The sequence below is a fragment of the Urocampus carinirostris genome, chromosome 20 (genome assembly GCF_059441175.1).
Source record: "Urocampus carinirostris isolate Australia breed hairy pipefish chromosome 20, RoL_Ucar_1.0, whole genome shotgun sequence".
NCBI classification, from domain to species: domain Eukaryota; kingdom Metazoa; phylum Chordata; class Actinopteri; order Syngnathiformes; family Syngnathidae; genus Urocampus; species Urocampus carinirostris.
Genome location: NC_142368.1, coordinates 21738629 through 21765382, shown reverse-complemented (window position 1 = coordinate 21765382; position 26754 = coordinate 21738629). Strand labels below are relative to the sequence as shown.

Sequence of the window (26754 nt, the reverse complement as noted above, 5' to 3'; positions counted from 1 at the left end):
CAGACTATTATGACACCATCCCCTCATCGAAAATCTACATGAGGGTAAATGATACACATATTATTATCATAAAGTATAGGTTATTCATATGCTATAGAGTAGAAGTGTGTTTTAAGCTTAGATTTAAACATTTTCACTGAGGTTGCAGAATCTCAGAGGGAAGAGCATTCCACAGTGCCCAGCGATCGCCGAATTGCTGGCGTTTGTGTTACGGCGCATGACTGCCCCGTTCCTGCAAAATAAAGCTTGTGTGAAAACGTTACGCGTCAGGGTACACCGTCAGTTCGGGTTCTGACTGACTCTTTGCGGTGTGCTCACATCTTCTCACTGCATAATGAAGACAAAAATATGAAGTAAATCAAATAATACAGTATATAGCAGGGGTCAGCAACCTTTTCGGTGTGGAATGCCACTTTCAAATTTCCTTGTAAATCAGTGTGCCACACCAAGATTAATGACTCGCACAACATTTTTTTATTATACAACAGAGCTGTCATTTTACACCAGTCCAAATATAACATGGATGGACATTTTATTGTATAACTCAGTGTTTTTCAACCCTTTTTGAACCAAGGTACCCTTTTATTTATAAAAACGTTCCGTGGCACACCGTTCGTCGAAAATTTTTGAAAAATGAAGTTATGTCAAATATTTCACTGTACTACCTCATAAGCAGAAAATTAGTACATAAAAAGAAGAAAATAATACTTAAGATAAAAAAATTATAGCTTTATTTTTTTTTTTACAGTGTAATCTTAAACCGCTTTGTTAAACAAATTAAGTTATTAAATGTACTATGCTACCTCAAGAGCAGATAATTAGTACATAAAAAGTAACGATAAATAAAAATCTACTGCCACCTACTGATATGGATGATTATTACAGTTTCTCGTCTGAAGATTGCAAAGATACTGAATAATGGCCTGATTTTTTGGAAAGATAAAATTGGGCAAATTCCAGCGGCACACTAGACAAGGCCTCACGGCACACTAGATGGATATTGTGCAAAAAACTATTTTTTCACATTTTGTATTTTTTAGAATTTAGGCATCCCTTTAAAATTTAAGAAATAGATGAGAGTTACACCTGCAGCTTAACAAAGACAAAATTGACTTTTATTCTTAAATTTGACCTTGGGTACTTTGATCAGTTAAGCTGAATTTACAATAATCTACTTTTGATCATACTGGTATGTGTGTGTGTTGTTTTAATGCAAGATTTGCACCTTTCACCACACACACACACAAGTGATATTTAAATTAATGGTCTCCTCGGGGAGTCATCCAAAGGCCACGACCGTTTGGGAGAAGATTCCCGGAAAAGGGCTTTATCATGAAAACATTTGCTCATTGCTAACCACGTATTAGCCGTCCGCCGAGAGCAAAGCGTGGGCGGCAGAGGTTCGCCTTGAGTGGGGGGCGCTTGGGAAGGGGGGGGGCAACGATTACGTTTAAGAAATACGCAGAGGATGTCAAACTCATTTGCTCAGCCTGAAACAAAAGATAAGATGAGGATAAAGGCACCAAAAAGTTCTCAAGATTTTTTGGGTGTACGACTTCGAGGCAGGAAGCCATTAAACAGGCCGCTATTAAAAGCCTGTCAGATATATTGTGCTTGGCCCATTTTGTGAAGATCCAAAGTGTTCTTGTCACATTGAGTTCACAAATTTCTTCTATTTGAGTTGCTGGTGATGTTACCGTTTCCATTATCAAGAAGAAAGAAAAAATCCAACCTGGTTAATGACCTTGAACTAGAAGGTTGCTGGTTGCATGCATCCTAGACAATGATTCCAACATGATTATAGAAGCAGGCAATTTCCATTCCATTTTGATCTGCATTTCTGTTGACAATCTGCTGCTCCTCCTTGTATGCATGTGCCATGACCACCAAGCAGCAAAATAATGCACCACACAGTGCCTAGAAAAAGTATTTGCGCCCCAAAAAACTCGTGGTCATATTGCCAGAGGTCTAAATGTAGTGGAAGCTAGAGCTCTTGTTGGTGATAAGAATGAGTGGAGAGGTGTTGTAAAAGGATAGTGGGATGTTTGGACGCGTTCTAATGGATGGGCAGGGCACCTGTATGATGCAGCAGGGGTAAACCAGTGAAAGCTGTCGGGCCCTATATTTTGTATTTCTTTTTCTACATAGGACTGTTGTGTTGTGCCACCCTGACCCAAGTGGCATGTGTCCCGTTTCATCTGGAGGGACGAAAGCATGACCAACTTAGGTGCCGAGGTGCCTAACTTGTTTGGGTGTTTGGGCAATTGGACAATTTCTGTGTGGTTTTTTTCTTTTCTTTTCTTTGTTATTGTATGTGTTTGTCTTGCTGTCGGTCACCCCCTCTTGAGGGATATGACCAAGGTAGATAGTTAGGCTTCAAACTTAAAATATTTTCTAAGAATCATCAATATGTGAGACACAAACTTGGTGTAAACCAAAGTTCCTCAACATTTTATATTATATTTATAACCAACAAAACCCATACAAAGTAGGTAATGCAAAAATATTGCCCCCCCTATTCTCTCAGCTCAGCCAACTGACTCCAAAAGTTCCCTAATGACTTCTGAATGATCCAATGTCGACCCAAATGACTAAAAATTATGTGTGTCATTAAGCCTCAGTTTAAATGCACCTGCAATAGGCTCAGAAGTATTTGAAAGGAGAGACTAATGTTATGAAGTTTAAAGTAGGAATGGGAGCCAGAAAATATTTTGAAACATCTACACGTTTTCCCTGAACACGAGCAATAATTTCAAAATGGAGAGAGGATGAAACCACTGCAAACCTACCAAGACGTGGCAGTACCTCTAAACTTTTGTCCCAAACAAGGAGAAAACTAATCACAGAAGCAACCAAGAGGCCCATAATAACATTAAATGACCTGGAGGCATACACAGCTGAGGTGAGACAATCTAGGCATTAGACAACTATTAGTTGCACTTTGCATAAATCTTTATGGAAGAGTGGAAACAAAAAAGCCCCTTATGAAAAAATACCCTAAAAAGGCCTGTTTTCATTTTGCAAGAAGCCACATGGAACAAGGTGCTTTGGTCAGATGAGACCAAAATGAAACTTTATGGGCTGAATGCAAAGCGTTTTGTTTGGCATAAGAGTAACATTGCACATCAACTTTAACACACCATCCTCACTGTCAAACATGGGGGTAGCAGCATCATGCTCTGGGGTTGCTTTTCTTCAGCAGGGACTGGAAAGATGGTTGATGGAATGATTGATGGAGCTCAATACAGGGCAAATCTGGCAGACAATCTGCAAGAGACCTGAGAATGGGGGGCGGGTTCACATTCCAACAGGAAAATGACCCTAAAAATAATGGCAAAATATCCAATAGAATGGTTTAAAAATAACAGAATGGCCAAGCCACAGTACAGACCTCCAACCGCGCTCTCAGTACCTGTAGAGTGTAGAGCATTTGTGGAAAGATCTGTAAACTGCTGAGGTCAAATTCTCATACTTTTGCAAGACACTGTATGTGGGTTATTTTTTTTAATATGTTGCCAGGTGTCAATTTTTTAATGTTACCCCAAAATAAGACAGGGTAAAAAAAAAACTATAAAAGTTTCGTCCTTTCACATCCGAGGAGTCGAAGCTCGTGGGACAAATGATGCTAACCTCGTAGCTGCTGATTTACCGCGCTAACATTAACACACCTGCACAAACGCAGAGGAACCCGTAGCCATGTTTAGACTAGCTTTGCAAACGATAACGTTGACGCATGAGCAATCATTGGCTTGGCTCCAAAGCGCACAAAAACAACGATTAAAAAAAGAAGAACGGATGCTCGAACGCATACATCACTAGCGCTAGCGTCGTCATTTGCGCAAGGCTTGGCGGCCATTTTTTTGGATGATATTTTTTGATCAGCGATCGTATTACGATTGTATTCTAAGCCCACCTGCTCGCTATTCATCAGAGGAGCGATGTTGATTTCACTCAATTTCTCCCTTGTTTATTTTAAAGTTAAGTCATCTAATTTCCTTCGTGTAATTCATCTTGGCGCTTTTATCTGTGACCTCAATGGATCATGTTCATGTCAATAAGCGTATTTTACAACTATAAATTCCTTAATAAAACCATCACACAACAAATTCAAAATCCTTTGAGAATAACTTTTATTGTCGTTGAGAGAGTTTGTATTTTATACAGAAATACAAACAAAGACATTTTAATGTGTCTTTGTTTTAAACAGGTCAAGCTGACTTTAACTGGAATTCTGAAATGTTATTTTTATTGAGTAAACTGCATCGCTCACAGATATTTCACGGAATTTTCTCACATTTAATAAATTACCAAAAAAGCTTTGTTATCCTGGTGGTAAAAAAAACGTCATTCATTAACAAAAACACAGTATTCATTTAAATAATGAGTAAAACTACATAAAGTATCACCGGTCAGGAATCTATGGAATCGGCTAATATAAGGCTCTTTTCATAAGGACATATGGCTCGGAGAAAGTATACATTATGTGCAATTTCTAGATGTATTATCTCATGGGGAACCAATCATCACAAGTGCAAAGCCAAGACAATATTATTGCCAGGTGAGTCAATCCAATATATATATATATATATATATATATATATATATATATATATATATATATATATATATATATATATATATATATATATATATATATATATATATATATATATATATATATATATATATATATCAAACAATTTTAACTATAGTCTACAGTCAAGGTGTCACACGAGGAGACCCCGTTTTGGCGGTGGCTCGCTAAATGATCCTTTATATGGAAGCATATTAAACAATCTATGTTAATTGTTGAGACACTTTATGACCCAAAAGCTCTAGCAATGCACGTCAAACCATTTGATTGGGTAAATGTAGGGAATGGGTGGAGCTACCTCCAGGACACACGCATTCCTTTTCCTTTCTCATCCAGTGCCATTTGCACTAAGGGTAAATATGTTGATATCCTCATTTGTAGTATTTTGTGACATGTTTACAAGAAAACTTTGCTCGTACCATGTTTTGAGACCATTACTCAGAACAAAAATGAAAGTCGAAATGAGCCTCAAAACTCAAAAGTAAATGCGAGCGGGAGACAAATTTCAAGGGTCAAATTGATATTGATATGGGCATAATTATTATTACATGGATTGCTTTAAATAAGCTATCGTCCACAGTGAAATAAAAAACGCTGAAGAATTACCTGTTGTCTGGAGAACTGGGTTGGCAGTTTTGTTGAATTTTGTCTTAAAATATATGGTGTGGCTTCTCAGGAAAAAAATCTACATATTTTTCCTTGCTTGGTCCTTTGGGTAAAAATGGTTCCCAACCCCAGGTTTAACCAATTGAAATCTGAGTTGGCATCTGAGCACCTGCTAGTGGCACCTGCTAGTGGCGCTTAGAAAACCTAACCTTAACCCTAACCCTAACCCTAACCCTAACCCTTATACAAAACCTAATCCTTTTTTGTCTGTTGTTCATTTATTTATTTTTAAATTTTATTTATTATTATTGTTATTATTATTATTATTGTTATTTTATTTTTTGTGTATTTTTTTTGTATTTACTTTTTAAATTTGATTTTATTTATTTGTTTATTTATTTATTTTGAAATGAATGACCCTAACCCTTACTCTAACCCTTTTTTGTCTGTTATTTTTTTTTATTTATTTATTATTTTTTTTTACTTTTAAATATTTTTATTTATTTATTAATATATTTATTTTTTTACTTTTTTAAAATATATGACCGTAACCGTAACGAAGGCAGTAGCCCTAACCTTGTCCCTTACCCAAACCTTAACCCAAACCCTAACCCTAACACTTACCCTAAACCTTACCCTAACCCTAGCCCTAGCCCAACACATTTACAACATTAGGAACATTAGACAAAGTAACACACACCTTGTAGCCCACTTTATACTACATGGACTACAGGCGTTAGAAATATGGGGCCTACAAACAAACAGCAATTGGACACAAGGAAAAAGACGTAAGGCAGAAAAACACTGGATAAGAAAACTTAACACTCTCTTTCCAGATGGACTAAACAAACGCAGGTAAGACAAGAAATGCTCCAGTTTCCTGAATGGCCAGTGCAGAAACTTAATTTCTCAAGGACCTCCAATTTTTTGGGGGACCTTGAGATAGAAAGATTGCTTCCTAACCTAACCCTAACAATAAGCCTAAACCCTAACCCTTCCCCTAACCTAAACCTAACCCTAACCCTAACCCTAATCTTAACCCTTACCCTAAACCTAATCCTTTTTGTCTGTTGTTTTTTGATTTTTTTTTCAATTTTATTTATTATTATTATTATTATTATTATTATCATATATTTTTGGTATATTTTTATGTATTCATTTTTAAAATTTAATTTTACTTATTTATTTATTTTTCTTATTTTTAAAATATATGACCCCAACCCTTCCCCTAACCTAACCCTAACCCGAACGCTAACCCTTCACTCTAACTAACCCTAACCTTAACCCTAATCCTTTTTTGTCTGTTGTCTTATTTTTTTAATTTAATTTTATTTATTGTTATCTTTATTATTACTATTGTTATTTTTTGGGGGGGTATTTTTTTTAATCTATTTTTAAATTTTTATTTATTTATTTATTTTTAAATAAATGACCCTAACCCTAAAGGTTCGTCACTTACCCTAACCCTAAGCATAACCATAACCATAACCAGAACCATAACCATAACCATAACCATAACCATAACCATAACCCTGACCACAACCACAACCACAACCACAAACACAAACACAACCATAACCATAACCATAACCATAACCATAACCATAACCATAAACTCTAACCCTAACCCTAACCCTAACCCCTAACCATATCCATAACCCCAACCCTAACCCTAACTTTTGGAGTGAGACAAAATTTAAGTGGTTTCTTTACATTGATATGGGACACAGGCCCTGTCATTATTATTATGTCGTAGATCTTATCTTATCATCAAACGTCACACAGTGAAATAAAATGTGCTGAGGAATTAGCTTTTGTCTGTAGGGACGATTTGGCTGTTTTATTGATTTTTGTCTTAAAATATATGGTGTAGTTCCCTTCCCCAAAAAATAATCAAAATATCTTTACTTTTACGGCTCTTTTCTCGACCCATGAACTATCACATAAACATGGTTAGGGTAATATATTTAAAATAATAATAATAATAATTTGGAAAAAAAAGGCAAAAAAATAAAAACATTTTTATAAATAGTCATGGATAGATAATTTTGTATTAATTTTCCCATTTTTATTTTCTAATCCTCACCTCGGAGAACGTGACGCAAAAAAATTGCAAAAGGCTGGGCAAAATACATACAAGATATACGATGCAGTTTGGTCACTCTGAGTCTCCGTAGTTTGTATTCTTTAATGATATTTTTAGCACTTGTTTTTGAGCTTTAAAATCTGCTTTCAATGTAGTCTTAATTAACTTCAAACCTTTAATTCAGAATTAAAGCTTTAACTTTGACAGCACTGAGGTAAAGTTTCTTTCAATAGAGATAAGCAGCTAATTCCACCATGACAGCTCTAAAGCTTTAACTATGCTACCATAAGAAAAGAAAATAGTAATCCATTTACTAACTCTAAAACAGTGTTTCTCAGGGTTTTTTGAACACTTTGTTTGATTGAAATAATTCCCAGCACTATGTCCATCTGAGATATTTTAAAATTGATTCTCGGCACCAGTTTAATTTATTTAGTTCGGATTGTAATTTTGGATTTTACTTTATTATTAACCAGTTTTTTCAAGTTTTACCATGTTTTTATATAGTTTTATGAAAAATAATAAAATAATATACTTGGAATTAGCAAAAGGAATCTACCAGAGGAAGAACCTTTTTTATCACCTTCGCACTTCTTTTTTTTTTTTCGTTACAGAATATTAAAATCTGAAAAATAATGTGCAATATTTGGAGATTATTTGATTTCTGTTAACATATGTGCATCTTAAAAAACTTAATCAAACAAGAAAACTGTCACGGTTACCATGGCGCCCAATTGGCCCCGCCCGTGTGGCGCCAGCAGCAGCTCGTTGACAGATTGGCTTCCCTTCTATTTAAACCTAATGCTCTCACTCTCCCTTTGTCAGTCCGTCAACGAACCTCCACCCCGCAAGACATGGGTTTTAATTATTTGCGTTTTCCTGTCTGCGTTTCCTGTCCGGTATCGTTCCCATCTATTTTTGTCCTGTTTATTATCATCTCCAGTTTTTCTTCCTGTCTGTTTAATTTCGATATCCTGTTTTGATATCAATCCTGTCAGTCCTGCCCTGTCCGGTATCAACCTCATCCGTCCGATATCTGCTCGGGCAACTGGTATCGATCTCGTCTGCCTCTGGCTTCGTGTCATTTCACTCCAGACTGCTGCCTAACGTGCATGACTCGCCATTTCCCGTCAAATCAAAGGCTTGTGTGAAAAACGTCACGCATTTGGGTCTTGATCCTGTTCCAGTTCCTGACAATAACATACTAAATATGTACTACTTCATGAGCAGATAGTTACTATATAAGAATTAAAGGAGAAAATAGTAATTCGCTGCCTCCTACTGATATGAAAATAACACTTACTCAGAAGAAGGCAAATAAACTGAACAATGTTATGCTTTTTTGCAAAGATAAACTAGACAACAACACGAGACACCGTTGCTCCATTCGACTGAATTGTCAATCCAATGAAATTTATCGTTTCCTCAATGATGAAATTGTGGAAACATGGTTTATTAAGCACATTGAGCACCTTAAAAGTTGCAAACTGAATCTGTGCATCACGGTGTGGTCTATTGGGCCTAGTTGCGAATGGAGATGATGTAAACAGGCCGGGTTGTTCCCACGTCTCTGTTTATACATGGCAGATCCCAGAACTGCACTGGCACGTTGCTGGATTGACTCACAAGCTGTCCGTCGTTGTCTCACTTGTGCGTATTCCCAAAACACAATCTCTAAATCTGGAATACAACAAAAGTATTTTGCGTTTAACCTCAGCTCCAGGGATTCAATTAAATCCCACTAGTCATTTGCGAAAATCTGCAAAAACGTAAGGAGTGTTGGGCCAGTAATAAAAAAGTAGTTACTTAAAGTTACTAGTCACTACATTTATAAAGTTATCCCTTTACCCCCAGATTACTGATGAAAAAAAGTATCTGTTACTCCGAAAGTAACTGTGTAGTTACAAATTTCTACATATTAAATTAAACTGCTTCATAATAACCATTTAATAAAAGAAATAGAGGCAACTGTCGACATCACCTTGCAAACTAACACTTAGCCGAGACACTCCATGCCTATTTTGTCTCGGAGCGGCGAACCACACTATGATCTTTTCCCATGTTTTTCACCAGGCATTGGTGTATTAAATTATTAATGGTACCAAAAAATGACAATAATAGAGCACATTTTGGAAGTCAATTGTGTGCTCATGTTTGCTACAGGGAGTTTCCGTTAGTTAGGTGTTCTTCAATAAGTCACGCCTCCTTCCCAACGTACCGTCTGCCATTTATTTCTGGTGACATGTTGGGACATGATATTTGTAGTTTAGTGCCCACTTGTTTGGTTGTTACTTTGTTTCTTGCATTTCCAACGCCATGCCATTTTGTTAGTAGTTAAGAGCCCACTTACCTTGAGGTTTGATTATGTTTGGACATATAATTTGTTTTGTGAATCGTTTGTTTCTCATTTTGTACCTCATTTTGTTACTAAATACCATCACTCTTTTAGAGCATATTTGCCTCAGTTCCTGCTTTCCCTTCACTTTGTCACGGTTGCCATGGCGCCCAATTGGCCCCAGCAGTGTGGCGCCAGGTTCTGTCACGGTTGCCACGGCGCCCAATTGTCCCCGCCCATGGACACCGACTGAAACGCGTTGACAGATTGCTCACTGGGAGTCCTTAAACGCGGCCATTTGAGCCGTTAGTTGTCAGAGCGTCTGCAAGACTCCCGTTAAACTGAAATGCCTAATTCTGTGAATTTGCCTGTGTTTGATCCTGTTTTATTTTTGGCCTGATCTGTTTGATTTTGACCACTCTTTTGTTCGGATTTCAATCCTCTTCCGCAACCATCGATCCCCGGATCGAGTGTGCACGCATTCCTCCTCTCCCTAATAAACTGTGAGTACGTTACTCCATCTCCATTCCTGTTTCCTGACCTGGTTCATGACACACTTGGGTCCAACTGCAAAATCCTAAGTACAAACTCGTTTGCAGAAAATTAGAATATACGCACAAATGAAATGAAATGAAATGATCTGCATTTATATAGCGCTTTTCAAGTCAATGACCTCCCAAAGCGCTTTACATTGTGCTTCACATTTCCCAATAGCGGCCATGATCTGTGCAGCCATGTAAGGCTGCTAACCTGCTTATTGGGGGTATTGGGGGTTCAGTGTCTTACCCAAGGACACTTCGGCATGTAACACGGACAAGCCGGGATTCGAACTGGGATCCCTTAATCCTAAAACGATCGCTCTACCTCCTGAGCTACTGCCGCCCCATATATAAAGGGAAGAAAGTAGTAATGTGCTGCCACCTACTGATATGGTTGAATGATAGTAATTTGGCTGATTATGGGGAGAAAGCAATCTTATTGAAAAATGCTGTGCTTTATTACAAAGAAAAATTGGGTAACGTTCTGCAGCACACACGACAAGGTTTCATGGCACACAGGTTTAAAAACCCCAAGAAACAAATTAGCATCGTCCCCCTCTAAACCTTGATAATAAAGATCGAACTTCTCAAGAAAGGTTCTTGCGCTGGTTGAATTAGGAAGACAGAGTCCTCTTTGCGCGTCTCATTCATGGGGCCCAATTCTCTCATTGATAACACAAACATTCCCACTGGCTTGTAAACATTATCTCTGCACTCCTCTCCAGAACCTTTCCAGAGCAGATGTTCTTCCACTTGGAGATGGAGTTAAATAGCCACATTTTAAACGTCAAGCCAAGAGTAAACACGTAACACAATGCGTTGTTGTCTACGAGAGCCACGTTAAGTGCAATATTGGCGTTTGAGAAACATTCGTAAACACAATAACTCACTTGCATTTGATTTTATTAGACATTTTACGACTTTAGAATAAAAGAACAATGTTATGCACGCCCAAAAAGTGTTTTGCATGGTTTGAAACGGACAGGGTGGGTTGTATAGGGCCCCCTAGAGGTAAAAAAAACATCATTCATCAAAAAAAACATTCTAATTTATAAATAATCAAACATACATGAACTATCATCTCAACCAGGGGTGTCAATCTCATTTTAACTGGGGGCCACAAGTTTGAAAAAATTTCATGGGGGCCGGACTAGTAGGTTTAATAGAAAGAAAGAAGGTAAGAGAGTGCGGGAAAAGAGAGACTAAGAGAGAGTGAACAAGGGAGACAGAGTAAAATAGAGAGAGAGAGAGAGAGAGAGAGAGAGAGAGAGAGAGAGAGAGAGAGAGAGAGAGAGAGAGAGAGAGAGAGAGAGAGAGAGAGAGAGAGAGAGAGAGACAGAGAGAGAGAGACAGAGAGAGAGAAAGAAATACTACTTTGTGAGTGGTGCCTGGCTTGAGTGACATAAAAGTGGCTATACATAAAACTGTAGCAGAGAGAGAGATGGGAAAAAGGAGAAATAAAGAAAGATTGTGAGAAAGATTGATAAATCTAAAGAATGAGAGAAGAAAGAAAGAAAAAAAATGAGCTCGAGAAAGAAATGGAGTGAGAAAGAGAGAGAGAAAATGAGAAAAAAAGAAGGAAAGAAGGATAGAGTAAGATAAAAAAGAGAGAAACAACGAAAGAGAGAGGGGGTGAATACTACTTTGTTAGTGGTGCCTGGCTTAGGTGACATAAAGTGGCAAAAATAAAACTACAGCAGAGAGAAAGAGATGGGAAAAAAGAGAATTGAATAAAGAGAGAAAGATAGTGTGAAAGATTAAAAAATCTAAAGCATGAGAGAAGAGAGAAAGAAAAACTAACTAGTAGATTAAAGAGAAAGAAAACGAGATAAAAAAAGAGAAAGAGGGAGGGAAAAGGAGAGAGGGTGGGACAAAGAAAGAGAGGGAGAGGGTGAGAAACAAGAGATAAAAAGTCGTGAGAGAGGGTGAAAAGAAAGCAAGAAAAAGAAAAAAATCCAGAGAGAAATAGAAAGACAGAAGGAGAGAAAAGAGAAAAGAAAGCGTGAAGGGTAGAAGGAGAGAAAGAGAAAAGAGAGAAAAGGAAAAAAGGAAGTTAGAGCAAAAGAGGTTAAAAGACAAAGAGAGAAAGAGACAAAGAGCAACAAAGGAAGAGAAAAAGAGACACGGAGAGTGAAAGAGACAGAGACAGAGTGGGAGAAAAGGGGTGGAAAAGCAAGAGCGAGAGAGAGAGAAATAAATAAAGGTAAATACATTGGTATCCTCGTTTGCAGTATTTTGTGACATTTTTACAAAATAACTTTGTTCGCACCTTGTTTTGAAACCATTAGTTAGGACAAAAGTGACAGTCAAAATGAGACTGATCACTCTTAAGTAACTGTGGCAGGGAGACAAATTTTAAGAGGTATATGATATTGATATGGGACACAGGCTATGGCATTATTATTATTATTTCATAAATGACATCAAATCCTCTAACGTCACACAGTGAAATAAATGTTGCTGAAGAATTAGCTTTTGTCTGTAAAGTGGGTTTTCTTGAATTTTGTCTTAAGATATATAGAGTGGCTCTCTCTCTCTTATAAAAAATCTAAATATTTATGCTTTTATGGTTCTTTGGGTCAAAAAGGGTTAGGCCCCTTCCAATTTATTTTGTATCGCATATTTTATCCATTTCACACGAGTATTTTCAACCTTATGAATATCAAGGCGGCACGGTAAAGCAGTGGTTAGTGCGTATGTGGCACAGTTCTGAGGTCATGGGTTCAAATCCAGCTACCAGCCATCCTGTGCAGGATTTGCATGTTCTCCCCATGCTTGCGTGGGTTTCCTCCGGGCACTCCGATTTCCTCCCACAATCCCCAAAAAATGCATGTCAGGTTAATTGGCTGGTCCAAAATTGTCCCTCGATGTGAATGAGTGAGTGAGTTGTCCGTCTCAGTGTGCCCTGCGACCAGCTGGCAACCAATTCAGGGAGTCCCCTGCCCACTGCCCGGAGATCGCTGGGATTGGTTCCAGCACCTCCGCGACCCTACTGAGGATAAGCGGTGCAGATAATGGATGGTTGGATGAATGTGTCGCTTGAGTCTCTGTCAAGCCTCCTTTCCTGATCTTTCCACTTCTATCCCCGGCCCACGTTTTTCCGCAAGCTGGTGTGCCGGCTCCTCCGATGGGTGTGCCAGGGAAGCCCCCACGTGGGTTCCACGGCTCGGGGAAGAGCGTCGCGATGTCTGGAATTAACCAAAACATCACCGAGCGTTTCTACGTCATCAGGGCCTTGTTCCCCAAATATCGCCTGCTGTCCTCCGTCAGAGTCCTGTTATCAAAATTCCCCAGCCAAAACATTCCAAATTTGGAACAGCGTGACCTGAAGCCCACTCAGTGAAAATCTTCATTGCACTCAATAAATGTAACTTGTATTTAATCGTATAAAATCCCTTATAGTCAAATGTATAAAATCCTTCAATAGTAATATAGTGAATCCTTCACCCATCTAGGTCGTTCATTTTGAGGGATGCGGTCGGAGGTGAATTGACCTCGTGCTGTCCCCCAGTCTCTCTGCACACCTTTGCAGCAAGCTGCAACCAAGGGGTGCCCATTTGACAAGAGGTAAAGTCATATGTTGTTAGATAATACGAATAGATGTTATCATTTCTATTTTGGGGGAAGTTCCCCTGCTGCCTTCACGTGTCATGGTAAAAATGCCTTCCCGGGCATTGTTTAACGATATAGATTTATTTATCTTACTCATAATAAAAAAAAACGTATTTTTATGAAAGCGGAAATCGTTTGACCGTTTTGTTTTCTAAGCTCTTATTTTGTTAACCCCACCCGGAAATGTTATTTTTTTTAGTTGGCGCAGTCATTTGTATTTTCTATCCGCAACCTGCGAGGAGGGAATAATAATAAAAAAAAACAGTTGACGGTGCTTGTTAAAGTTCGTGGGGGCTCCCGCATTGACAAGCGAACGAGGTACTGAAAACAATTCAAAAAGGAACATTTCAAAAGCAACAAAAATCACTAAATGGAATCTCCTTAGATGCACACTGACACAAGGAGGTGGCTAAACTGCTAGCTAGAGATGCTACAACTTTTCATTCATACTTAATACCGCACTGGTAGTGTATTTATTCGTACGTGGCTATACATTTTAAGTCGAAACGCGAATATTATGTGTATAAGAAGTTTTGCGCTGTGGTGGTTTACAACCAATAGTAACCCCAAGGTAAATATAAGCGTATCAAAACCCCCGCCCCCCTGAAATCGATAATAGCCTAGCTTAGCTTAGCCTCGCATCCAAGCTACCCGGTACATTAACTCTTTCCCTGACGTAAATTTGCTTGTTAAAGTTCGTATCTTCGTCCCAACTCAACTATTACGTTTATCCATCAAAGTGTCTGTCATGGATATTCGCAGCGGAAAGTCGCGATGGCATTCTGTGAGAGTTTGTATAAAGCTCTAGATTTAGGTGTAACACAGGCTTTGTGTGTTGGATCGGAGGGGACAGAACGTTTTGGGCAAGCGGACTTGTGATGTGCACGCTCACTGCTTTAATTCGCCAAGCGTTGCCGTTTTGTAGTAAAGGGCAAACAACGTGCTATTGTTGTCCTAGCCAGGTAAGAGGCTACAGATCTCCAATGTCAGGTGGATATTTCAATCAGATCATATCAAAGTCAAGGTCTGTTGCAATGATTTTCTGTTTTAGTAGGGTTACTTAGGGGGGGTTGTTAACCAGGTAATTTAACAGTCAATTAGTCGATCATCAGATACTATGTTGGATAATATATCAATCAAGTAAGCTAAAGTTGACCTATAACCGCCAACGAAAATTAAAAAAAAAACTCAAGGGATAAAACACTTGTTTGCATCTTACATTTATAACCTACATACGATTGGTTGGGACTGCACGACGAGCTCTTATTTGAGGTCCGTATTAGTGTACAAATTTGAGCAAAAACATCAATTGTTTTGGTTTTTCACATTTGTTTATTTTTTGTATTCTGGTGTGTTAGCATTAGAATTGTCAATTATTGTCGTTGAATTCAACAGTTAACAGTTATATTGATTAACGACGGAATACAATATATGTTTATAATATATGTATAAATGCAGACCATTTACCGTTAACAACATAGTGAACATTGATTATAACAAGATAAGACGTGGCACTCCAGGATAAACTAATGAAAGCCCGGGTAAAATAGGTAAAACTATTTACAAGGCAGTGCTTGGAGACTGTAATTGCATCATAAAAAAAGTTTAATGAAAAATAGCGCACCTTGACAATAATGCAAAGAATAAAAGAGTGCAATAACATTTAGCAGGAACAAAATTCCTAAATTTGCAACAAACATCAAATCTCAAAATTAGCAAATTTCCCATAAAGAAAAAAGCGATGACTTGTTGGACCCAAAGGCTAATAGTGGATGCGTCTTCTATTAATCTTTTCAACCCATTATTGTGTCTTACATCATTATAATAGTCACCTTTCAGACATTTAAGAAATGTTCCTCAGTGGTTCACCCTCAGTATACATTTGATATTTTCTGAGTTTTTTTTTTTGGCTTGTCGTCCTTCTTACTATCTAGCACAGGGTTCACCAACCTTTTTGAAGGTAAGAGCTACTTTTTGTTACTGATTGGCGTGAAGGGCTACTATTTTGATATACATTTTGAAATTAATTACTTCTGTTATTACTAAGTCTTCACTATGTGTTTACCCTTTTGTAATTATTAGACGTTACATAAACCACTAAAGCATCATGCCAGTTAGAAATAACATACTAGAGAATTGCAAAGACCTTATGAGGTATTTTCAGAATCTGTCTGCGGGCTACTCATGTTTTCTTAGGGGGCTACTTGCTGCCAGCGTGCACCACGTTGGAGACCTCTGCTCTAGCAACAGTACAGTCCAAAAAACTTTGGACAAATGGATGTTTTCTCATGGAATTTTAATGAAATAGGATCGAACGTGATATGTCAGAACAACTGAGATACTAGGGCACGACGAGACCGGGTGAGAGCCAATGCTCACCTCCCTCCACCAAACAGGTGATATTTGACATTTGTGATGTATCCCCTGCAGGCAACGGGCGCTCAACATCATGACGATGGCGGACGAGTGAGGCGCGAGCCCGGTGTGGTTCCCTCAGCAACACGCATTAGTTTGTATAGACACATAGACCCACTTCCATGGATTCCAGCAATGAGGACACTCTGGATATTATCGTCACCAACGTGGTGGCGACATTCAGGACTAGATGCCACCTCAACCTGCGCACCATCGCTCTGGAAGGAACCAATGTCATCTACAAGCCAGAGGTGGGGGTAAGGTGTTTTTTAATGTAAATTGTTTTCATGTTTTAGATTTAGTATGGATTCATGTTCGTGTCAATGTAACATATTTATTCGCATATAGCAAACACACTTTTTTACCTAAAAAAAGAACTCGAAAAGTTTGGGTGCACGTTACAAGATTTCACTGTAGTATATTCCTGTATTTCTGCAGTGATTGAAGTTGAAAATATCGCTGACCACAATCGCAAAACATTGAATGCAACCACATTATTATTTCTCAAGCCACAAGACACAGTTTATTATTAGTAACCAGGGTTGGGTAGGGTTACTTTAACTGGATTACTTTCAATTACTTTTGGATTACTCCAATACCAAATATGCTAATAAAAGACAAAAGAAACTAAACATGAATAACATTATGACTCACAGCACGTGTAAGCTTTCTCTCCTGGTTTTGATCTCCGGCAAATCTAACATAAAATGCGACAGAAACAAAATGAAAATAAATCCAAACAGCTTGCCAACATCATTTTTGCCGTTCCATGTATTCCGTTACTCTACTTAAATTTAGTCATTTTATTCATATTTAGTTTCTTTTGTCTTTTTTTAGCATATTTGGTATTGGAGTAATCCAAAAGTAATTGAAAGTAATCAAGTTAAAGTAACCCCACCCAACCCTGTTAGTAACAATATATGACTTGCGCCTCAGGTTCTATATTTCATCCATCCATTATCAGCACCGCTTATCCTCAGTAGGGTTGCGGGGGTGCTGGAGCCCAGCTATCTTCGGGCAGTGGGCAGGGGACACCCTGAGCTGGTTGCCAGCCAGTTGCAGGGCACACACAGACAGATCAACTCATTTGCTCATTCACATCTAGTGACAATTTGGAATGGACAATTAACCTGATACACATGTTTTGGGGAATGTGGGAGGTAAACGGAGTTCCCGGGCAAAAACAATGCAAACACGGGGAGAACATGCAAACTCAGCCCAGGAATCTGGCAACTGGATTTGAACCGATGACCTCAGAACTGTGCCGCAGAAGCGCTAACTGCTCAGCTGCTGTGCCGCCTTTTCTGTATTTCAAATAACTAAAAATAGAAAATCAAGGAAGAAAAAATATAAGAAAACAACCTGAATCCGCGGTCCATAAGGACAGCTGAGGTGCCAGCAGACCTGTTCTGAAAATAGCTCACCATTACTGGGTCATTGTAAATTTTCTGGTAAATATAATATTTTTCGTGTTTGACTGAGTCTATTTATAGGTTCCATAATAAATATGGTAATTCTTGATTGTTCGTTCGCAGAGGCAAGTCACCTCTTAATTTCGTTCCTCACCTGGCCCACTCTAAAACATGACTTAAACATTGCAGTTTTTCGCAATTACCAATATCGGGAGTTAAGTTTAAATTCAGTCTTCTCATATTTTTAATGATATATTGCTACCCGTTAAGACGGCAACTGGGTCTGCGAAGCGGAAACCTTCTTCATGTAACGCCTTTGTCAAGCTTTTAGTTGCCGATCACGATTAAATTTACAAAAATCAAGCAGGTAGCCAAAATTTACAGTACCAGAGCAAAATGGGAAAAAAACAGAAAGATATAAATAAAACCAAAAAAGCATAATGAATCAGACTTTAAAGGAAAATAAAGCGGCAGTGTGTAATATTTAGTGGCTTCTAGTGGTACAAGAAACTTTCATTCATTAAAAAAACAAAACTTATATTTGAATACTAGGCAAAAAAAAACAGTTTTGCCATTGTTAATTATTATTAAATATTATAGGTTGAGAAATTTCTTTTACATAGTGGAATTCTTACCTAAGGTCTCGGCCATGTTTGTCTGGCAGCATCCTGCTATCCTGTGCTCTGCTTCACTGGTTTTAATTCGCATTAGACAATACAGAACAAGTGTTCAAGTGTTACACACTGGGGTGTTAAATGAAATCTTGTAAATTTTATTTTGGAATTGTGTTCATAGTGTACACTGTCAATAATTGATATTTATCACGGATGCACATATTGAACAACTTTTATCACTTACAATGCTTAGTTTAAGCGGTGAAAAAGTAATACAACATTTTATTCTGATCTTTAATCAAAAATTAGGGGGGCTTATTATACACACTTGAGTGTGCGTTATGCAAGAATATTTATCTTTGAAAATAGGGCGTTAAATGTGCAATGTTCGGAAATGCATTTGAAATTGAATGCCAGAGATGTGTGTTATTTATGGAAGTCGTTCAGTGTTTTTAGAAAAGTTGGTCCGTGTTATGAATGCAAATATTCTGCACTCAAGAGCACCTTTTCAGTGTATAGAAACAAGCAACTTTGTTATGTTTCAGAAAGTACTCATGAAGCTTCGCAAGCCCAAGATAACTGCATCCATTTGGTCCTCAGGGAAAATTATCTGCACTGGAGCCACAAGGTAAGTCAAAAAGATGCAGTTTGAAGGAGAAGTAACCTGGGATTTTAAACCCAGATTAAATCTCCCTATGATACAACAGGGCCTTGTTTTCATAGGAAGGTTATGGTGGAGACAATTCTCTTCCTGCATTGTACTTGTGTGGTGTTAAAAAAATGACAAGCATCAGAACTTTAAAATATTTAACAAAAATGAATGGAAGACTGATCCAGACATATGTAGAATTAAATGTTCAACCCTCTTATTACCATGGGTGCGCCAGCGCCCCCGTTTGACAAGCTTTATTTGAAATACCGTAACTCTGTGACTGTTATTTAAATTTAAAAAATCGAATTAAATCCAAGTAATTCTCCAAAACACCCACAAAGTGGCAGCAACTTCCCACAATGGTATCTCACAGGCCATCCACATGTGACAACAGACTGACCGCAGGCAAGAAATGACACAGACGGGGCATAATTAGTTATACATTTTGTAAATAATTTTTTGTTATCTACAAACAATTTAAAAACACACTTGAACCCTTTGAAAATTCCTTTGTTAGTTTTGATTGTCAAAAGGGCAGTAAATTGGGGTACCGATAGGTCATGTATGATGTGGGTCTCTGTCTCCAGGAATTGCCTCGCCATTTACTCTACGAGCCCATAAAATGCCTGGTCATGGTTAAAAATAGTTGATAATATATGGAGAACTGAGAGAGCAAGACTCCAAAAACTTTCTTGTATACTTTTATAACATTTCATATTTGCAGTTTATGTTGTCTTACAATGTGTTCATGTTCAGTTCCAGTCTCTACTTCATTATAATCCTGAAAATTCCAAGTCTGATTTTTTTTTTTTTTTGAACTCTTATTACATTGTAATAATACATAGTGATGGTAGATATAGCCAGATATTGAAAGTTCATGTTTTTCTGAAAAAGGGGCCAAAAGTAAACACTGAACATGATTTCTGACACTTTCTTAGCCTAAATAACAAAACGATTCCAGGTGCCTTGTGTGACACTTGTTCAATAAAGGGTTAAATATCTACAAATATATGCCATTTAAATAGGCGAACACAAAAATAAATCATGTTATGCTGAAATATGACATAAATACAATGTATTTCTTCATATATGTTGTCATCAGTTTTGTTTTTTTGTCATGTATTTTGTCACAAAAATGTTGTTCAAATAAGAAAGGGGTGTAAGGGGGGTTTTAAACTGCCTGAACTGTTAAACTGATACGTTTGTTACTATTGGACGAGTGCAAAGAAGGTTTCATGTGATGCCAGTTTCCCTATTTGGACTCACTGTTGTTCGTTGTTTTTTACATTTTCTATTCCTGTTGCATGACTGTCGCTATCGGCCAATTCTGTTGCTGTTTTTTTGATATCCACACTCTTTAAGGATGATCTGACTTTTGTAACTTTGAAGAGTTAATAAAAAGGCGTTAGGAGGAGAGCTTTCGGAAGGGATGGACATTTTTTTTTAATCTGACTGCCCTTCTCACAGTCCTCCTTGCATGTTTTCTTGCATTTCAGGTGATCGGTGCACTCGTTGACCAAATATGTCTTCTATTTTGGTAATACGTGATTTAGTTATTTGGCCTATATTGATGGTTTTGATACGCTTATTTCTACATATGACAGAATCAGTCCTCCATAAAAAAGCTCTGGAATCTGCATGTTTTCTCCGTTATAATTCAGATGTCTGACGTTTAAGTACTTCTTTAAATTAAACATTTTCCAATGAGCTTCACTTTATAAACGCTCAGTTCTCATGAACATTGCTCAGAAATGAAAAGCAAAGTATAACGTCCTCACTGTTGTTTTTACAAAAGTATGCTCCCAGCCATTTTCACTGGATGGGAGAGGGCGCCGGGTGTAACATGTGCTTGAATTTTCCCCGACGAGTGATGAGAGCAAAATGAAGTGTTAAATTTTTAATGAGAAATTGGCATTTAAAATGGTCTAAAGCTATCAAGTTGTGATTCAGCTAGATATACGGTGCCTAGCGAAAGTACTGGCCCTCCCAAAACCCTTTTATAATTTTGCCACATTTCACACTCCTGATTGAAAGCAAAATACTGGAAATATTTTCTAAAAGTCAACAACATGTGAGACACAACCGGGTAGTGTAGCCAAGTTATTTCAACATTTCATATTATATTTACAGCAAAAATTAAAAGTAGGTTCAGCTCAGCCAAGTGATTGCAGAATTTCTGTGATGACTTTTAAATGATCCAGTGTAGACCTAAATAACTAACAGTGGCTAACAGAGTTCATTAAGTGAGACTTAAATTTACATTTACCTGTGATGGGCTCAAAGGTTTATGAAAGCAGACACTGAGTACAAACAGCATTATGAGGACCAAATAACACACCAGGCAGGAAAAGTTTAAAGCAGTAATGGGATACAAAAATATTTTGTGATATTAACATATCTCCCAGAGCACTGTGCAAGGAATTATTTCAAAACTATTGCAAACGTACCAAGACCTGGCCGTCCCGCTAAACTTTCACCCCAAACAAGGATAAAACTAATCAGTTAAGCAACCAAGAGAGCCATGTTCACATTGGATGACCTGCAGGCATACGCTGCTGAGGTTGCACAGTCTGTGCGTAAGACAACTATTTGTCGTACTCTGCTTAAGTCTGCCCTTTATGGAATATTCGAAAAATGAAAGCCCTTTCTAAATACCATAAATGGTCCTGTTTGCCGTTTGCAAGAAGGCCCATGGTACCATGGAACAAGGTGCTCTGATCAGATGACATCAAAATTAAACTTTGGGCCGAATTCAAAGTGTTTTGTTAGGCATAAGAGTAACTCTGCACATCACCTATAAAACATCTTCACTGTCAAACATGGTGGTGGCAGCATCGTTTGCTGGGGTTGCTTTCCTCCAGCAGGGACTTGGAAGATCGTTAGAGTTGATGGTAAAATGGATGGAGCCAAATATTGGGCAATAATGGCATAAAATCTGTTGGGAGTTTGCAAGAGACCAAAAAAAGGCGGTGCAGGTTTTCAATCCAACAGAACGACGACCGAAAAATGAAGAAGAATGGTTTAAAACTAATGATACAAAGGCGAATGTCCAAGCCAGGGTCCAATATTTTGGAAAGCCCTCTTTTAAAGTTTTTATTTATTAACACAATATAACATGTTGAATAAATGTATTTATTTCCACGATTCTGTCTTACATGTTGTTGACTTTTAAGAAAGTACTTACATTTTTTTTTTAAGTTTGATGTCTAAACTATGGCAATATGTCAAAAATATTTTGAGGAGGCCAATAATTTTGCCAGGCACCGTATCTCCGTTAAAAAGTGATCACTATCGGCCCCGTCTGATCCCTTGTTGCTCTTCTCCATCTTTCAGCGAGGAAGAGGCAAAGCAAGGTGCTCGCCGGTTGGCACGATGCCTGCAAAAAATTGGCTTCAAGGTGAGAATGTTCATTGATGTGGTTGATGTTTATCCTGCATGCATTCCAATATCGTTGCCAGGTTTATTGCCTTTAAGGAATTTTGTTAGTCATGAGTTGACCCTGAATAAAACTGTTGCGTTCAGGTGAGGTTCTCGGCATTCAAGGTAGTGAACGTGCTGGCCGTCTGCTCCATGCCCTTTGCCATCCACCTGACGGACTTCACGAAGAAGAACCGACCCATTGCCAGGTGGCTGTGCTACACATGACCGTGTTTTTCATGTCCCGTCACTTGTTCCTGCTTTTTTTTGCTTCTTTAAATTTATGCATCAGGTCTGGCCTCTAGTGGCGAGACAAGGGGTTTACATAAAAGCAGTTGAGAGTGGCAATTCTTTTTTTCTCAGTTACGAGCCCGAGCTCCACCCTGCTGCCACGTACAGAATTAAAACCATCAGGGCCACCATCCAGGTGTTCTCCACGGGAAGCCTCACAGTCACAGGTATCTCACCTAGACACACACACACACACAAGAGAATATGCTCAAAATTGTTGCGTTTACCCATTTATGCATTATGTGACCTGCAAGAAAATGCTGAGAGAAGTACAAGAGAAAAATAAACTGCATTATTCGATATCTTACCTAAAGCTAAGCGCAAGTCGCAAAGGACCAGTTGTAAATGGTAAATGGTCTGCATTTATGTGGGGTTTTTTAAGTCAATGAAGACCTCTCAAAGCGCTTTACAATTTGCTTCACACTTACCCATTCACACACACTCACACACGCAAGGCGCCGACTTGCTTATTGGGGGCATTAGGGATTCAGTGTCTTGCCCTTTACTTTTCTTTTTTTCCTTTCTCTCTTTTTTTGTTTATTTTTCTTTCTCCCATTTTCTCTCTTTCACACTCTTTCTTTTTGCCTCTTCCTTTTGTTATGCCCTCTATTCTTTTTCCTCTACTTTTCTCTAGCTGTGTTTTTTCCTTCTCTCCCTCTCTTTTTGTTTCTTTCTTTGTTTCTCTTTTTCTCCCTTTTGTTCTTTATCTGTTTTATGTTTCTTTTTTTCTTTGTGTCTTTGTTTCTATCTCTCTCTCTCTCTCTTTCTCTCCCTGCCTGTCTTTCTCTCTCTGCCTGCCCCTCTCCCTCTCCCTCTCCCCCCTACTAGTTCTGTGTGGCCCGGGCAAGTACAACCTGGTGGCGCCCATCCCTCTCCAGGCCAACGTGTTTCCATTCGGTCTTGAACCAAAGACCTTTCAACAACAACCTCATCACGTGTTTTTCTAATGCAGGGGTGTCAAACGCATTTTTCTTTAGGAGACACGTAGTAGAAAAATGTGTGAAAATGTGCTTAAAAGTTTGGAAAAAGTACAAAAATAGAAGTATAAAAGTACCGAAAATAACCAAAAATCATGCAAAAGTATCACATTGTATAAAAAAATACAGTAGTACAATAGTATGAAAATAAACATAAGGTTCTGAAATTTAAACACAGATCCTTTGAAAAACATTCCAAAAATAATTTAAAACAAGTAAAACAAAACACAAAAGATCAGCCGTCGATTTAGATTGAATGCACTCTTCTTCAGAGCGATCAATATCGTTAAAATTAGTCCAAGTGAGGCTAATTTTTCTGCTTTTTATACATGAGGTACTTTCTTTTTTTTGTCGTCTGTATTGAACTTAATTATTACCCAACACCTATAGAGACCTTTCCGTGTTTGTAAACAAGTGTGACGTAGCCAAGCTGCGCATGCATTGTTCAAGCAGAATGGCAGAATTTATGTTAGTTTATAGCAGGTGATTGACAGAAGATCATGGGTGGTGACATCTCAAAATAGCACAAAGTACGTGATAGCAGCAATACAGAAATTTCATTTCAGTCATCAAACTCAGCAAAAAAACATTCTTTTGTTCGACGCTGGATATCTTTCTTTGAAGGTACTGGAAAAAATGAAAGATTGGCTTTAAAAGTGCTTGAATTTGGCTTATTTTGTTGCATTTTAGCGATGCTGTGTGTACGTCTATTAGGTGTTTTGGGTTGTTGAGTGAGGATGAATGAGGTGATTTTATTGTCTCACAATACACAGAATGTTTTAATTTGGTACTTCAGTACCAATCCATTTGATTTGATTTGACTAAGCTCATTTGTCGTTACATTACCCGGCGACCCCCGCAGGACCAAATGTGCAAAATGTGGCCACGGCAGTGGAGCAAGTGTACCCCCTCCTCTTTGAGTGCAAGAAGCCGCTCTGCAAGTGAGGCGCTTGTCGGATTTTACGTCACGCAAGCGAGGAACAAAAAAGCTCGACAAACAAAAACTGAGGTTGAAGGTTTTCTCCGTCCGTGGAAGATTACAAACCGGTCCGGTTAACGGCCAAACACGTGTACATTTCGAGACACTCGTTGTAAATTGTAAATATTTTATTATTGTTATTCCAGGTCTGACCGCGAGTGCGTTTTAAGTAACATTTGAGGATGTCTTTGTGTATCAGGTTTTAACGGATAAATATAGAAGCTGTGTTCCGGTTCCGCGATGAGGTGACGTTTTCATATTTATGCTCATGCTACCTGAATGCAGCAATGAACGTTTTACACACGTTACTCTTAATCCCGATTAAATCAGTTTATAAAGCGGGATCGAGCGGCGTTTATTGTTGTCTCGGCTCTGCTACATTTTATCATCGTGTTAAGATGTGATTTTGTTTTTGTATTTTATATAGAAATAAAGATGTTGGAAAAAGAAGCAACTGTGTGTTGTGTTTGGGACATTGAGAGCTTTTAGATCTCGAAATCCTGTGTTGGAAACATTTATTGAATTTTTCTGTTTAAAAGTTCAGAGAGCTTCTCTGAAGGATTCAATGTTGATCTAAATGACTAATGATGATAAATGGAATCCACCTGTGTGTAATCAAGTCTCTGTATAAATGCACCTGCACTGTGATAGTCTCAGAGGTCGGTTTAAAGCGCAGAAATAATGAAGAACGAGGAACACACCAGGCAGGTCCGAGATACTGTTGTGGAGAAGTTTAAAGCTGGATTGGGATACAAAAAGATTTCCAAAGCCTTCAACATCCAAGGAGCACTGTAAGCAATAATATTGAAATGGAAGGAGTATCAGACCACTGCAAATCTACCAAGATCAGGCCGTCCCCCTAAACTTTCAGCTCATGCAAGGAGAAAACTAATCAGAGATGCAGCCAAGAGGTCCATGATCACTCTGGATGAACTGCAGAGGTCTACAAAGGTGGGAGAATCTGTCCATAGGACAACAGTCAGTCGTATACTGCACAAATCTGGCCTTTATGGAAGAGTGGCAAGAAGGAAGCCATTTCTTCAAGATATCCATAAAAAGTGTTGTTTAATGTTAGCCACAATCCACCTGGAAGACACACCAAACATGTGGAAGAAGGTGCTCTGGTCAGATGAGAGCAAAATCAAACTTTTTGGCAACAATGCAAGAAGTGACGTTTGGTGTAAACATAACATCTTAACACACCATCCCCACAGTCAAACATGGTGGTGGCAGCATCATGGTTTGAGCCTGCTTTTCTTCAGCAGGGACAGGGAAGATGGTTAAAATTGATAGGAAGATGGATGTGGCCAAATACAGGACCATTCTGGAAGAAAACCTGATGGAGTCCGCAAAAGACCTGTGACTGGGACGAAGATTTGTCTTCCAACAAGACAATGATCCAAAACATAAAGCAAAAGCTACAATGGAATAGTTCACCAAAAAACACATCAAGGTGTTGGAATGGCCAAGTCAAAGTCCAGACCTTAGTCCAATTGAGAATCTGTGGAAAGAACTGAAAACTGCTGTTCCATCCAACCTCACTGAGCTCGAGCTGTTTTGCAAGGAGGAATGGGCAAAAATATCAGTTTATCAATGTGCAAAACTGATAGACATACCCCAAGTGACTTGCATCTGTAATCGCAGCAAAAGGTGGCGCTGCTATGTATCAAATCAATGGGGCTGAATCATGTTGCACACCCACTGTTTTGTTTTTTGTTTGTTAAAAAAGTTTAAAATATCCAATAAAGTGTGTTCCACTTCATAATTTTGTCCCACTTATTTTTGATTCTCACGAGAAATTAGTTTTATTTATGTTTGAAGTCTGAAATTCGGCAAAAGGTCACAAAGTTCAAGGGGGCCAAATGGTTTCGCAAGCCACTGTATGTCAGACAGTTTTGGCCCTTGTGTTTAACAATGAAGTGTTTCAACTTACAATATATATATATATATATATATATATATATATATATATATATATATATATATTGTATCACAAAACCCGGGGTAAGGCGACATGAACATGTCCAATTTAACCCCTTTGATTTTCTTTGTAGAACAAAAAAAAATTGAATTTCTAGTTATTCTGAGAAACGTTCAAATGATCTACTAATTTTACTTTGATATCCCTATAGAAAAACAGTACTGTAAAAAAAGTAATCAACATTTCCAGATCTTTTTGGCAAGACTAAATTTTGCGCATTTTTCCAACTTTCAAGTTTGTTAGG

The 26754-nt window shown here is 38.2% G+C and overlaps 1 protein-coding gene across 11 annotated transcripts; it reads left to right on the top strand.

Moving 5' to 3' along the window:
• The first annotated feature begins 13925 nt into the window (after positions 1-13925).
• On the top strand, positions 13926-24979 carry tbpl1 (TBP-like 1). 11 transcript variants are annotated; one of them, XM_088325207.1, is made up of 9 exons: positions 13950-14090; positions 15707-15732; positions 15969-16133; positions 16203-16444; positions 18759-18841; positions 22199-22262; positions 22388-22491; positions 22646-22740; positions 24413-24979. In XM_088325207.1, the coding sequence occupies exons 4-9, from the start codon at positions 16310-16312 to the stop codon at positions 24493-24495; spliced, it is 564 nt and encodes a 187-aa protein (XP_088181333.1). In that variant the 5' UTR covers positions 13950-14090; positions 15707-15732; positions 15969-16133; positions 16203-16309; the 3' UTR covers positions 24496-24979. The 11 variants fall into 11 exon arrangements, with proteins under 11 accessions (XP_088181331.1, XP_088181333.1, XP_088181338.1 ...); XM_088325206.1 differs by lacking the exon at positions 13950-14090 and adding an exon at positions 14198-14734; XM_088325214.1 differs by lacking the exon at positions 13950-14090 and adding an exon at positions 14735-14796 and having other exon boundaries at positions 16203-16438.
• Positions 24980-26754: the final 1775 nt, after the last annotated feature.

Coding starts and splice junctions, on each gene's coding strand:
- tbpl1 (XM_088325205.1), top strand. CDS start 16,310: ATGGATTCCAGCAATGAGGACACTCTGGATATTATCGTCACCAACGTG. Junction 16,445..18,758: donor TCTACAAGCCAGAGGTGGGG/GTAAGGTGTTTT, acceptor GTTATGTTTCAG/AAAGTACTCATGAAGCTTCG. Junction 22,741..24,412: donor GGGAAGCCTCACAGTCACAG/GTATCTCACCTA, acceptor CGACCCCCGCAG/GACCAAATGTGCAAAATGTG.